This window comes from Rhinopithecus roxellana, chromosome 2 (assembly GCF_007565055.1).
Source record: "Rhinopithecus roxellana isolate Shanxi Qingling chromosome 2, ASM756505v1, whole genome shotgun sequence".
NCBI lineage: Eukaryota > Metazoa > Chordata > Mammalia > Primates > Cercopithecidae > Rhinopithecus > Rhinopithecus roxellana.
Window position 1 is genome coordinate 76577520 of NC_044550.1, and position 15047 is coordinate 76592566.

General features: G+C 45.7%; 1 protein-coding gene across 4 annotated transcripts in view; it reads left to right on the plus strand.

Annotated features, from left to right (window-relative positions):
* Positions 1 to 8062: 8062 nt before the first annotated feature.
* The window catches only part of MGST2 (microsomal glutathione S-transferase 2), a 44011-nt gene continuing 37026 nt past the window's right edge, over positions 8063 to 15047 (plus strand). For 2 of the 4 annotated variants that reach the window (XR_746813.2, XM_030917201.1), the window contains exon 1: positions 8102 to 8423. Coding sequence is in view for 3 of the 4 variants with exons in the window: in XM_030917201.1 (XP_030773061.1) it covers positions 8366 to 8423 (58 nt within the window). In the remaining variant the exon portion in view is untranslated. Of the gene's footprint in view, positions 8424 to 15047 lie in introns of all 4 variants that reach the window. The other 2 variants (XM_030917209.1, XM_010353466.2) reach the window with 2 other exon arrangements.

Consider the following 15047-nt stretch of genomic DNA (forward strand, 5'->3'; position numbering starts at 1 on the left):
CTCCATGCACATCGAAGCCAGTGGGTGGGTAAGTACTGGACCCAATCAGCTGAGACTGGGCTCCAGCCACACTTCTCTGCTGGTGCACTGGAGCCTGTTGCCCCATCTCAGACTCAGATTTCCCTCCCATGTCTATCTGTCCTTCTCTCATCTACCCAGGCATCCTGTAAACTCCTCCAGTGGAAACCAGCATTTCTCCTGGGTTGCACCCCTGAGGCCTACAGGTCCTGTCTCTCCCAGCCTCACCTCTTCCCTTCTGCTACTGCAGAACCTTCCACACCCCTTTCTCCTCTATCCTGGCACCACTGATGCTCACTTTGGGCACCTACCAGCTTATTCACCCCCTCAACAGCCCTGCCCCACTTTCCCTCTTTGGGATGCAGTGAAATGGAGTGATTAGTCAAGCTTCTGAAGCTTTCTAGATCTCAGTTTCAGTTTCCTTATCTATATAATGGGAATAATTTACAGCCTCCTAAGAGTTTTGTGCAAGTTACATGAGACCACGTGTGCTTTGCTGGTGTGTCATAATGGATCCTGGATGAGGCCCAGACATCTGTGTGTTTCTGTCACCTCTGGTGTGGTAGTAGTGGTATGGGCTATGCTGAGAAACATTGGTTAAGACAGTGGTTCTCCAGCTGGCTGTGCATTAGGATTATCTGGGAAGCTTTAAAAAGTTCAGGTGCCCAGGCTGAACCTGAGCTAATTAAATCTGAAGTTCTGTATTTTTTAGTGACCTCTCCCCACATGATTCCAACGTGCAGCCAAAGTTAAGAGTAAAGGCTCTGGGGCAGCAGGCCTGGGATGTACTGACTCTGGGCCAGTCACTAACCTCTCAGCCTCAGTTTCTCCATCTGAAGAATGGGAATAATATATGCACTTTGCTGTTTGACTATGCAGATTAGTTGAGATAATTCTGTTCAGTGGTTGGCACAGGGCCTAGCACACTGCCCTCTGTTGACTGGATTTGGGAGCTGGTGGGGTGGGCATGAGAGGCTCCCATTAGAGTGAGGCCTTCTCAGCAGCCCTGGGCTCATCCAGAGCACCTCAGTTCTCTGGGCTCCAGGCTGTTCCGTCTCTTGCTGCTCTATCTGAGTAAGTTCAACAGTCAAGCTCTGAGCATGGCCTACAGGAGCCAGGGCATGTTCATGCCAGTGACCCTGTTTTAAAGCATCTAATACAAAATGTTATTCAGTTTAAAAACTTTGTAATGATTCCATGAAAAAGGCAAACCAATAGTATTAGTTCTTTTTATTATTATTATTATTTTTGAGATGGAATCTCACTCTGTCACCCAGGCTGGAATGCAGTAGCACAATCTTGGCTCACTGCAACCTCTGCCTCCCTGGTTCAAGCTATTCTCCTGCCTCAGCCTCCTGAGTAGCTGGGATTACAGGCGCATGTCACCACGCCCGGCTAATTTTTGTATTTTTAGTAGAGGCGGGGTTTCATCATGTAGGTCAGGCTGGTCTCGAACTCCTGACTTCGTGATCTGCCTGCCTCGGCCTCCCAAAGTGCTGGGATTACAGGCATGAGCCACCGTGCTGGGCGTTCTTTTTGTTGTTGTTGCTTAATTGCCAATATGCAGTATGTTACCTAATTTATGGGTTCAAATTTGGTTTAAAATACAAAAGCAGGCCGAGCGCAGTGGCTCACGCCTGTAATCCTAGCACTTTGGGAGGCAAGGCGGGCAGATCACGAGGTCAGGAGATTGAGACCATCCTGACTAACACGGTGAAACCCCCTCTCTACTAAAAATACAAAAAAATTAGCCGGGCGTGGTGGTGGGCACCTGTAGTCCCAGCTACTCCGGAGACTGAGGCAGGAGAATGGCGTGAACCCGGGAGGCGGAGCTTGCAGTGAGCCGAGATTGCACCACTGCACTCCAGCCTGGGTGACAGAACAAGACTCCCGTCTCAAAAATAAATAAATAAATAAATAAATAAAAGTTTTGTTTCATGTGTGTTAACCTGGAAATATGGCAACCATTTATAATATTATTATTGTTTTTGGAGACGGAGTCTGTCTCTGTTGTCCAGGCTGCAGTGCAGTGTCACAATCTCAGCTCACTGCATCCTCTGCCTCCTGGGTTCAAGCGATTCTCCTGCCTCAGCCTCCTGAGTAGAGTAGTTGGGTCTACAGGCATACAACATCATGCCTGGTTAATTTTTGTATTTTTAATAGAGACAGAGTTTCACCATGTTGGCCAGGCTGGTCCTGAACTCCTGACCTCAAGTGATCCGCCCACCTCGGCCTCCCAAAGTGCTGGGATTACAGGCATGAGCCACTGCTCCTGGCCATAATATTATTTTTGTGAAAATATGTGTTCTGAGGTCTGAATATTCAGCTTACAAATCCCCTTTTGGAACATGAGTTTTTGTAGAGTATGTGAGTGTATGAGTGTGTGTTTTGAATGTGTGATGGGAGTACATGAATGTGAATGTGTGAATTCATGAGTGTGTGTGTGTGTGAGGGTGTTTATGAGTGTGGGTGTGCGTGCATAGGAATGTGTGTGAATCTGGATGTGTGTGTGTGCGAGTGTGACTGTGTGTGTGGGGAGGGCTGCATGAGCTGAGAGCTGTCAAGAATGGGGACTTCTATTTCTCCTCACCAATCTCTAGATCCTGCTTTATTTTATCCTCTCCTAAGCCTTATGCAAACTTAAGACAACTCAGGTTGAGACCCTCTATTACTGTCAAAAGCAATTTTGAAGCAATTCAAACGCTCTGTTTCTATTCTTCTGGGAAATCTGTGCTGTCTCAGAAAATCGAATGGCATTCTAAGATCATCTGTTGCTTTGTAATATGGCCTTTTCAACAAATAGGCCTAGTCTCTTCTGCTTCCACCCAGAGTTGGAGGGCATCGGGATGGCAGAGAGAATGGGCAGGGTGGTGACACCTGTGGACAGCCGGCATCATGCCGGGTTCTGTGCTATTTGCTTCCCTCACATGACTTCATTTATTCATCAGAGGAACCCTGCAAGGTCAGTATTATTATTTCCCTTTGAAAACACATGTCCAGGAAGTTTAGCAACTTGTCCACCACGACACAGAGATAGGAGCTTAGATCAGTAGCTCAAACCTTGTACTCTTTTTTTTCTATACTACATTGGTAACTGATCTTTATTTTCCTCGCCTTTCTTCTCTTTTTCTGTCTTTATCTTTGAGCTTTGATATGTCATTACTGGTGTTGGGTAGTGGGCAGTTTCTGCTGGAAGGTAGCTGGCATTCAACTGTAACCTTTTGCCCTGTCTGGTCCAGGGCAAAGTCTCCTCAATGGGAATAAAATGCCTTTGCCTTCTTTAGCTCAGTACTTCACACTCAGGGCTACAGAGCAAAATGCTGCAGTTTCTGAAATGGGAGAAAATATTCTGTAGGATGACTAAAATTTCCTAAATTTTTGCAACATGTAGCAAAATGGAGCATAATTTCAAATTGTGTTTATCTGAGCTTTGCTTAAAAACGTACTGTGTTAAAGCTGCTATTAAATCCAGCTACTCAGGAGACTGAGGCAGGAGGGTGGCTTGAGCCCTGGAAGTTGAGGCTGCGGTGAGCCGTGATCACGTCACTGCACTTCACCCAGGGTGACAGAGTAAGACCCCGTTTCTAAACAAAACGAAACAGAAAAACTGCTGTGTAGTTACAAGATTCTTCAATTAGTCAGTACTTCTAGCAAGATAATGTAATGAACTCTGGGTACATGGAGAGTTATGTGGTCATAGACAATCGTGATCACTCTGATAGTTCCTGGGAAAGAGGTGTATTTTCTGTCTCTTTCTGCTACCTGGCCTGATGGGAGTGAGGACAGCTCTGCTGTAGAGATCAGCAGAAACCTGGATGATGTGCTGTCTTTTTTGGAAGGGTAACAAGTGAACAGAGAGGGTGAGACCAGGCAATAATCTGGGGGCGGGGGGGTTGCAATTGGTTTGAGGAAAAACCATTTTTTGTTTTTGTTGTTTTGAGATGGAGTCTTGCTCTGTCATCCAGGCTGGAGTGTAACAGCACATTCTCGGCTCACTGCAACCTCCACCTCTTGGGTTCAAGTGATTCTCATGTCTCAGCCTCCCGAGTAGCTGGGATTACAGATGTGCACCACTATGCCTGACTAATTTTTGTATTTTTAGTAGAGATGGGGTTTCACCATGTTGGCTAGGCTGGTCTGGAACTCCTGACCTCAGGTGATCTGCCCTTGGCCTCCCAAAGTGCTGGCATTACAGGTGTAAGCCACCATGCCCGGCTGAGGAAAAACATTTCTATAGTTTAATATATCATTTCTTTTAATCTGTTACCAAAATTATACTGAAAGAGTTACATTTAGAGTTTACATTTCATGAAAGCAGTCCTTTCACATGGTTCAGGTTTGTTTTTTGCGATCACATCTTGGCCTCTCTGTTTCACCTTACCTAGAGTATAATTTTGGTAACAGTGATTCAGTAATAACTGAAGTTCTCAGAAACTCTTTCAGGTTTCTTTTGAGTTTACATAGTTATAAAAATATTTTTAAAACATTTTGCTACCATTATTGTCTTATTCCATTTTGTTGCTATAACAGAATACCACACACTGGGTAACTCACAAATAAAAGAAATTTATTTCTCACAGTTCTGGAGGTTACGAGACTCAATACCAAGGTGCTGGCATCTGGTGAGGACCTTTGTGCCATGTCATCCCAAAGGGTAAGAGAAGGAGGGGGCTAGAGAGGGCCAAGCTCACATTTATAACAATCCACTCCTATGATAACAACATTAATCTATTCATGGGAGCAGAGATCTCATGGCCTAATCACCTCTTATTGCCCTACCTCTTAATAACTACCATAATAACGGAAGTTAAATTTTAACGTGAGTTTGGGAGGGGACAAACATTCAGACCATAGCAATTACCAGTATGCTGTTTGTCCTTTTATTTTCCTTTTCATAGAAAAATGTAATAAATGGAACATACTAGAAGGATCTATGGGAACCACATTCAGGGAAAATGCCATTCCTCTTCAACCAATCCAGGGAAAACATACAGAGAAACTCTAATTTTTGTGAGTTTTTGTTCATGCTATGGCAGTATTTCAGCTGTGGGTCACCTGGAAATTTTATCACTGCAGAAGGTGATATTTCATTATCCAATGCTCAATTCTTTTATACTTTCGTAGAGGCAATAGCTACATATACTGACAATGAAGATGTTTTTAAATAGACGCATGGGGTTTTGAAGCACTTGAGGTTTTATTGATTAGTTGATTTTTAATTTTTTTACTTTGTGTCAACCTTCTCTGAGAATCTGGATTTGGGGGACTGACTTAAGATTGACTTGAAGAAGTCAGTAGGGAACCTCAGGATTTGTCCAGAAGCTGGGAAGTTGTTGTTTTTAAACCAGTTGACTAGTACAGGTGTACCCAAGAGTTTCTCAAAATAAGATTACCAACACCCAAAAGTTACAGTCATCAGCCAGGGCCACAATTCTCTGCTCAGCTCCTCTTGCTGCTGTTCCTCTCTTCCCGAGCGGTTCTCTGACTTTGAGAGCCTCTGCCTGCCCACAGGTCTAGTGTAGACCTCTCCTTCGAGATCTGTCATTGAGAGGTTATTATAGTAGATGGTGATACAGGTTCAGGGCAGCTAGTTTGCAGTTTAGAATCTCTGCCATGTACTGAAGCCCAAAACTATTAAACTGAGCATACAAGAATGTTTTGGTGCTGCCCTGGCTTCTTGGCTCTGTCTTCTTATCTAATCTTAATTGTCAATGATGTCAAGAGCAGACAGCCAAGGAAGCCTGAAGACCAACAAGAAACTTTGAGCAGACCTGGCTTGCAACTAGTTATAATTTTGTTATTTCCTCTTCCCTATATATGTGTAGTTCCGCGAATTCTCCTTTGAATTGGTTATAACATCTTACTGGTTCCCTCATGAATGAGTTCCATAAAAATTTTGATGTTTTCATTTTATATTGTATGAAAGGCATGATTTTTACCTCTGAAAGTATCTTTTAACATTAGGTACACTATATGCTAAGTACTTGTCTAGATACTTTATGTGTTTATTTTGCAAACACAGAATACATATTTTTATGCCAGGTGCTGTTTTAAGTGCTCTATAAGTATTAACTAATTCAATCCTTAGAATAGGACTATATCATTTAAACTTCTCTTCAGCTTTTATTAACCCCATCTTATCAAATGGAGGCTCAGAGAGGCCCAGGGTTGTGTCATTAAACTGTAGGGTCTGTGTGAGGCTGAGGCAACTGCCCTCCCCAGCAGGCACTGGGACTAAATGTTTGAGTCCCCTCTGAAATTCATATGTTGAGACCCTAACCCCCAATGTGATGGTATCAGGCATTTGGCAGATAATTAGCTATAGGTGAGGTTATGAACATAGGCCCCCATAATGGGATCTTGCTCTTTCTCTCTCTCCAACATGAAGGTGTCCCTCTGCAAACCAGGAAGAGGGCCCTCACCAGGAACTTGATTGGCCAGCACTGTCATCTTGGAATTCCCAGCCTTCAGGACTGTGATGAATAAATTGCTATTGTAAGCCACCGGTCTATGGTATCTTTGTTATAGCAGCTTGAGCCAAGATACACCCTCTAATAGTGCTGTAGGATGGGATGAGGAAAGCCCCCAGCTCTGGTTTTTGGGATGTTGCATCTTTATTTTTATAATTTTTTTTGAGGCAGAGTCTCGCTTTGTTACCCAGGCTGGAGTGCAGTGGAATGATCTTAGCTCACTACAGTCCCAGGCTCCTGGGATCAAGCAATCCCCTTGCCTCAGTCCCCCAAGTAGCTGGGACTACAGGCACGTGCCACCATGCCCTGCTAGTTTTTGTATATTTTTTAGAGATGGGGTTTTGCCATATTACCCAGGCTGGTCTCAAACTCCTGAGCTCAAGCCATCTGACCATCTCAGCATCCCAAAGTGTTGGGATTACAGGCATGAGCCATGGTTCCGGCCAGAATCTGCATCTCTAAAGAGTAAAACAATTGTGTTGACAGAGGGGAGGGGGCTGTGATAAATGGATTCTGCAGAAGAAGCCCCCAGCTCTGGAGGCCTGTGCTCTACCTGGGTGGCATGTGGCTTGTCTGACAATGGCGAGGCCCTGGGCAGGTGTGGTGGCCATATGTGCAGTTTCCTACTAGGGGTTCCACTTAAATATTGGTCCATTTCTTTCCTCAAGGGTCCTTTTCCTCCTCAGAACATCTATTCTAGTTTATTTTTTATTTTTATTTTATTTTTTTGAGGTTCGCAGAACATCTATCCTGGTTTTATTTTTATTTTTAATTTTTTTGAGGAGGTCCTCAGAACATCTATCCTGGTTTATTTATTTATTTTATTTTTTTGAGGTGGAGTCTCACTCTGTTGCCCAGGCTAGAGTGCAGTGGCGTGACCTCGGCTCACTACAACCTCTGCCTCCTGGGTTCAAGTGATTCTCCTGCCTCAGCCTCCTGCGTAGCTGGGACTACAGGTGCGTGCCACAATGCCCGGCTGATTTTTTTGTATTTTTAGTAGAGAAGGGGTTTTACCGTGTTAGCCAGGACAGTCTTGATCTCCTGACCTCATGATTCGCCCTCCTTGGCCTCCCAAAGTGCTGAGATTACAGGCATGAGCCACTGCAGCCAGCTGGTTTATTTTTAAAAAAATGGCTGGGCACAGTGACTTGTGGCTGTAGTCTTAGCTACTTGGGAGGCTGAGGTAGGAGGATCACTTGAGCCCAAAAGTTGGAGGCTGCAGTGAGCTATGATGGTGCCACTACACTTCAGCCTGGGTGACAGATCAAGACCCTGTCTAAAAAAATATATAGTAAGATTATTATCAGAGTCTCAAGGTGACAGTGAGAGGCAGCCTGGTGCAGGGGATAGGGCACAATTGGAATCTGCTAGACTGGGTTCAAATCCTAAATCGGCCATTTACAGCGTGAATAAATTAGAACTGGCTTAATTTAGCATTTAAAATTTCATCAGGATTAAGTAAGTACTTCCTTCTCACTCTTTCCACAGGAGGTGAGAAAGGTCTCAGCAAGGCCCGGGGAGGGAAGGGCGTGGGGATGAAAGGGATCCAGAGAGTCTGTGCACTGGCAGAGAAGATAGTGTAACTGTGGCGCTGCGGCTGGAGGGCTGGTCCCACAGTGAGCTGTAGCCCTGCCCGCTGGCCATGGGAGAGGCTTAAAACAAACGCCGGAAGCAACTCCCAGCCCCATAAAGCTCTGTGACCGGCAGCGCCGGACCTGCCTGCCTTCCTGACTTCTGTTCCAGGGCAAAGGTCATTTAGCCGCTTGAATCAGCCTTTCCCCCCCCTTCCCCAACTTTGTTTACCCGATAAGGAAGGTCAGCATTCAAAGTCAAGAAGCTATCGTCCTCTGCGTTCTACAAATAGTTCCGTGAGAAAGATGGCCGGGAACTCGATCCTGCTGGCTGCTGTCTCTATTCTCTCGGCCTGTCAGCAAAGTAAGAGGCATGGGAAGTTCGTGTGTGTGTGTGTGTGTGTGTGTGTGCGCCTGTGTGAGAGACAGGGCTTGCGGGAGAGAGAGAGAGGGAGGGGGGGAGATGGGTCCGGTGTTTTGTTTCCTACTTGCCCTTGCGGGTGGCTCTGGGTCCTCAGAGCACAGTCGCCTCAGGGTCACCCATGCTGCCTGCTCCCCTCCTTCCCAGGGGCAAGCAGAGACTGAGAACATTCCAGAGATTAGTTCTCTCAACTGGAACGCTGTGGGGCCTCAGAGCTCAGCGATTCTGCATCATCTGTGGTTACGACCCACAGTCCGTTCAAACGAGCATTAGTAGCCGGCTAACCTGCAGGAAGTGGTGTGAATATTGATTACAAGTGTTCCAAAGGAAACGTGCCTGCTTCTAAACCTGGTTGTGATTTCTTGAACGTTGTTTTAATTAATGTGTTTTCTTAAATAAACTGCCTATGGTGGTATGATTATCAGGCTGAAAAAAACTTCCTTCAGGAATATGAGCTTGAGATTAAGTAATTAGCTCTAAATTTTAAAACAGCTTCCCACTAGGATTATTCAATATCCCGACTGCCTGGTTAAATAGAGGGCTTTTACTCCATGGGAGTCACATTTGCTCAATTCATATTATCTTACCTACAGTGTCAGCTGGGGAAAGGGGTCCCAGTGCAAGAGTGCAAGACTTCTTACCAAGCATGCGTATTTCTTTATATTTCCAAGTGTGCCTGTACCTGGAAATAGGGCCAAGCTGTAGACTGCTCAGGTTACACAAACAGCCAGAAGCAGGAAGGCCTCACAGCTGAGGATCCAGTCCAGGCCTCCATGCACGCTTAATGTCTTGCCTAGCCAGTTTGTTTTGAGATTGTATGAAGATCTTGAACCTTCAGACTCACGTTTTGTGGTTTGATTCACACAATCTGTCGTGGAGAAGAGCAGGATATTTGTTTCTAATTAAAGAAACACTTAGATCTGTTAAAAGGAAAAATCCTAAGCAAATTACATTTAACTGAGTTTAATTGAGCAAAGAACGAGTCACAGTTGGGCATGGGGAACCGGAATAGATTCAGAGAGACTCTGGGGCTGCCACGTGGTAGAAGAAGATTTATGGACAGAAAAAGGAAAGTGACTCCCAGAAAATGGAAGCGTACAGTTCACGATGTATGGAGGAACCTTTAGGCTGAACTTAAAATATGTCAGAAGGCAACTTTAGGCTAAACCTAATTTAACAGGTGTAAGGCGACCCATCCTGACTCACAGGTGCTACCAAACCTGCATGAGCCTTTATCCTAGGCCTGCAGAGGGCACAGGAGCAGGTCCACAGATGTCCCAAGTCTGACAGAGGTGCTCATCCTCCCTGTTTGCTGCTTGTGCAGGAGACTGTGTGAACTGGGGCCAGAATGTCAGGGGGCTGGATGGAGCGGGGAGGTGGGGGGTAGGGGTGGGGAGAGAGGAGAGGAGACTAGGTGAATGATGATTAATGGTAGACAGGGAATATTTAATAAGGCGTTAGGGCTGGGCATGGTGGCTCATGCCTGTAATACTTTGGGAGGCCAAGGCAGGTGGATCACGAGGTCAAGAGATCGAGACCATCTTGGTCAACATGGTGAAACCCCATCTCTACTGAAAATACAAAAATTAGCTGGGTGTGGTGGCACGCTCCTACACTCCCAGCTACTAGGGAGGCTGAGGCAGGAGAACTGTTTGAACCTGGGAGGGGGAGGCTGCAGTGGGCTGAGATCGTGCTACTGTAGTCCAGCCTGGCGACAGAGCGAGACTCCATCTCAAAGAAAAAAAAGATGTTGATTAAGAGTTGAACTCTGTAAAATATTTGAAAAGATGTATTCTGAGCCAAACATGAGGGATCAGTGGCTGGTGACACAGCCCCACGAGATTATAAGAACATCTGCCCAAAGGAGTCTGGCTACAGATTGGTTTTATACATTTTAGGAAGACATAAGACATCAACTCATGTAAGATGTACATTAGTTTGGTCCCAAAAGGCGGGATAACTGGAAGTGGGGCATGGGCTTCCAGGTCATAGGTAGATTTCAAGATTTTCTGATTGGCAATTGATTAAAAGAGTTTATCTACAGACTTCAAATCCATAGAAGGGAGTGCCTGCGTTAAGATAAGGGGTTGTGGAGGCCAAGGTTCTTACTATGCAGATGTAGCTTCCAGGTAGCAGCCTTTGGAGAGAATAGATTGTAAATGTTTCTTATGAGACTTAAAAAGGTGCCAGACTCTGTTAATTCTCTCCTGGATCAGAGAAAAGCCCTGGAAAGGGAAAGGGATTTTCTACAGAATGTAGACTTTTCCCACAAGAGACAACTTTGCAGGACCATTTCAGGACATGACAAAAATATATTTTAGGGTAAAATACTTCAATTTCTTTCAAGGCCTGCTATCTGTCATGTGATACTATACTAGAGTCAGACTGGAATTTGGTGTCTTATTGCTACAAAAAGTCTTAAGTGTCAGTTTTTTAAAGGGAAGGGTAGGGTTAAAGAAACACACACACACACACACACACACACACACACACACACACACACACACAGAGGCTTTACAACAGCACAGGTATGTTGCAGAAACCTGTGGAGGTTGGGGACCAGCTTAATGCCAGAGCCCACCATTGCTTACAGGTGGGGTACGTATAGGTATGGGCAGGAGGGGTTTGGGCAGTATGGTTTGCTGCCCTGGAGGATATTGATAAGATGTTCCTATGGTCAGATGGTTTGGCCAGGGGTGTTCCCTGGGCTCTTTGTCCAGCAGGATTTGATAGGGATATTTCTTCAGTTGGGACTTTGCTTGGCAGGGATGATAAGGATGTTCCTGTGTCTTGTGGTCAGGTGGCTAGGCAGGATGTTTCTCAGGGCCTGAACCCTCATGGCATGCTTCACTTTGACTAAGGTCTGTGAAATGGCAGGGGGCTTGCAAAATGGTGCAGTTTGGACTAACATTAAGGTCTGTTTTAATGTTAATGCTGGTCAGTTGTGCCTGAATTCCAACGGGAGGAGGATATAATGAGGCACGTCTGACACCTTTTTCCCATCATGGCATGAACTCATTTTTTAGGTTAACTCTGGAATGCCCTTGGCTGAGAGGAGGACTCCATTTAGATGGTTGGGTGGCTTAGAATTTTAGTTTTGGTTTACAAAGGATACAGAGAGAGTGTAAGAGGGAGACAGAGAGAGGAAGACACAACCGTTTAGCTGGCATCAGGAACCAGAATTTGCTCCTTTTGCAAATCTGGTGTTCATGGAGTTGGGACACCATGTGGCATGGTTGAAGCAGCTTAGGTTTTGCAGACAGACAGCTGTATCTGTTAGTCTAGCCACTTCCCAGTTGGGTGTCCCTGTTCAGGATACACTGCCCTTCAATGTCACCATCAAAGAGAGTTTAATCGGACCCTGGGGAGGAAATCCCACCACAGTGCCTGGCCCCATGTAGGCGCTTAGCACTGGCAGTTCCCATCCTAAGTTCCTTCTTCGAAGAGAGAAGTTTCTGCTGCATGGAGAGGTAGCGACAGGGTGAAGGAACCCAGCTGTGGCTGGGTGGGCATCACAGGGGGTAAGGGGCAGAGAGAAAGCTTCCCCTTCACCCTCAGAAGGTTCACTGAAAATCAACTGACAAAAGGCAGATTAATAGGAGAAAAGGTATGGCAATTTATTTAAATATGCACAGCAATAATCCAAAGGGGTACAGCAGCTTATATACTGTTCTTCACAGGGGAGGGAGGAAATGAGGAATGCAGACAATTATTTTGAGTGGTAGTAAACGATTATTAGGGAGAATGAATGGGCTGGGAGACAAAGTAACTTGCCAATGATTCTCTTTGGAATTGGATGGGCCAGAGGGGCAGGCTTAATCTGGTGGAAAAGTTCATCCAGGTGTGTGCATTCCTCGGTCTTCTTTTCCACATGAGATAATGAGGTCTGAGGGAGGAGAGGGCAGGCAGTTGTGTTTGTCTTAGGGGGTCTGGTTTCTAGGTAGATAACGGAGCTTCAGAGGACTGCCCAGCCTTATCCTGTGCCTTGGTAGAGACCACGGGTTGAGACAGGAAGCAGTGGAGAGGTCACAAAGACCTTGGGGCCGCTTCTTTAGTTCAGTCATATTTTGAGGTGCAATATTCTGATTTCCTTCGGGGGTGTTAACAGAAATACCAAACTCTGTGAAATCTTTTAAGGAGGTTTATTCTGAGCCAATATGAGTGACCATGGCTCGGAGAAAACACAAACCCAAGAAACCTTCAGTGGGTGGTCCCAAGGCAATTGGGTTACAGTTTAGTTTTATACATTTTAAGGAGGCAGGAATTATAGGCAAAGACATAAATCAATACATGGAAGGTATCTACTGGTTCAGCCCCAAAGGGTGGGATATCTTAAAGCGGGGGGCTTACAGGTTATAAGTGGACTCAGATTCTTGAATTTGCAATTGGTTAAAGGAGTAAAGCTTTGTTTAAAGACTTGAATTCAGCACAAAGAAATGCTTACATTAAGGTGGTGGCTGGTATGGTGGTTCATGCCTTAATCAAGCACTTTGGGTGACCAACGTGGACAGATTGAGCCCAGGAGTTCAAGACCAGCCTGGGCAACATGATGAAATGCTGTCTCTATTAAAAATACAAAAAATTAGCCGAGTGTGGTAGTGCTCACCTGTAATCCCAGCCACTTGGGAGGCTGAGGTGTGAGAATTGCTCTAACCCATGGGTTGCAGTGAGCTGAGATCATGCCACTGCACTCCAGACTGCGTGACAGTGAGACCCTATCTCAAAAAATAAAATAAAATAAAGAGATCTGTCATGTGATGCTATGCCAGAGTCAGCTGAAAAGTAAGCCACACACTGGGTTAATTTAAAAGAACTGGCCTAATGAGATTTGCTGGCTTGTAGGGTGTGACTTAACCATTGCCTTGCAAGGCCTTAGGTCTTGTCTACAATTTGGTGTCTTCTTACTGCAGCTGGCTTTGTTAGTCTTATGATCTCCATTTTAACCTCAATCCTGGGCAGTTGTGCCTAAACTCCAAAAGGGCGGGGGCACAACCAGGTGTGTCCTACCTCCCTTCCCCTCATGGAATTCAGTTTTTCAGGTCTCTCTGGGATTCCCTTGGCCAAGAGGGAGTCTGTTCAGTTGTTTGGGGGCTCAGGATTTTATTTTTGGTTTCTCCGCAGCACATGTGTATCTCTGGAGAAAGCTAGGGAAAGAGGAAAGACAGGCAAAGCAAAAGATTATTATCAAGAGGTTTTAATGAACTCATAAGAAGGGAAATAAAGTTGAAACTACAGAAAAGAAGGTGAAATAGCACCCCACTCTCATCATATAGTCATCATATACATGTATTTTTTTTTAAGACAGAGTCTTGCTCTGTTGCCCAGGCTGGAGTGCAGTGGTGTGATCTCGGCTCACTGCGGCCTCCGCCTCCCAAGGTCAAGCAATTCTCCTGTCTCAGCCTCCCAAGTAGCTGGGACTACAGGCACGCCACCATGCCTGGCTAATTTTTGTTTTTGTTTTGTTTGTTTTTTTGAGATGGAGTCTCACTCTGTGGCCCAGACTGGAGTGTAGTGGTGCAATCTCGGCTCACTGCAACCTCTGCCTCCCGGGTTCAAGTGATTCTTCCAGCTCAGCCTCCTGAGTAGCTGGGACTACAGGCACACACCACTGCACCTGGCTAATTTTTATATTTTTAGTGGAGATGGAGTTTCACCATGTTGGCCAGGCTGGTCTCGATCGCCTGACCTAAAGTGATCCACCAGCTTCAGCCTCCCAAAGTGCTGGGATTACAGGCACGAACTACCGCACCCGGCCCCACTGTCATCATATTATTCCAAAAATAGCCATGGTCTCTTTGAGGCCCCTGACCTGAGAGAACAGAAGGGCTTCTCTCTCTTTGGGCTGGGGGTGAGCCCAGCTGAATCCTCTTTCTTGGGGCTGGGCTGGGAGTAGGTGGGGTATCTCAGTACCTCTTCCATTTACTGAAGCTCATTCCTCACACTTGCTAGTGTCACAAACAGATGCCCACTGGGTGCAATTAGCATAGGAAAATATAGCTTTTTTTTTTTTTTTTTGAGACGGAGTCTTGCTCTGTCGCCCGGGCTGGAGTGCAGTGGCCGGATCTCAGCTCACTGCAAGCTCCGCCTCCCGGGTTCACGCCATTCTCCTGCCTCAGCCTCCCGAGTAGCTGGGACTACAGGCGCCCGCCAGGTCGCCCGGCTAGTTTTTTGTATTTTTAGTAGAGACGGGGTTTCACCATGTTAGCCAGGATGGTCTTGATCTCCTGACCTCGTGATCCACCCGTCTCGGCCTCCCAAAGTGCTGGGATTACAGGCTTGAGCCACCGCGCCCGGCAAAATATAGCATTTTTAAAGCTTGCTTACTACCAGCCTCATTTTGAAGCTCTGGTCTCTTGTGCATTACTAATTCATAAGTCTAGGAGCACATATCTTTCATTATTTCCATTTTATAGGTGGAAAAAAGAAGACGTGCCAAGTATTTTCCGCAAGGCTGTGAATCATGTTAGAAGCAATGGTAATAGCAGGTCCAGAGTGGCCAAGTCCTCATTTCCCCCTCAAAGAACAAATCCCTTTAGCCGGGCCCATGAGTCATTGGCTTTTCCAGAT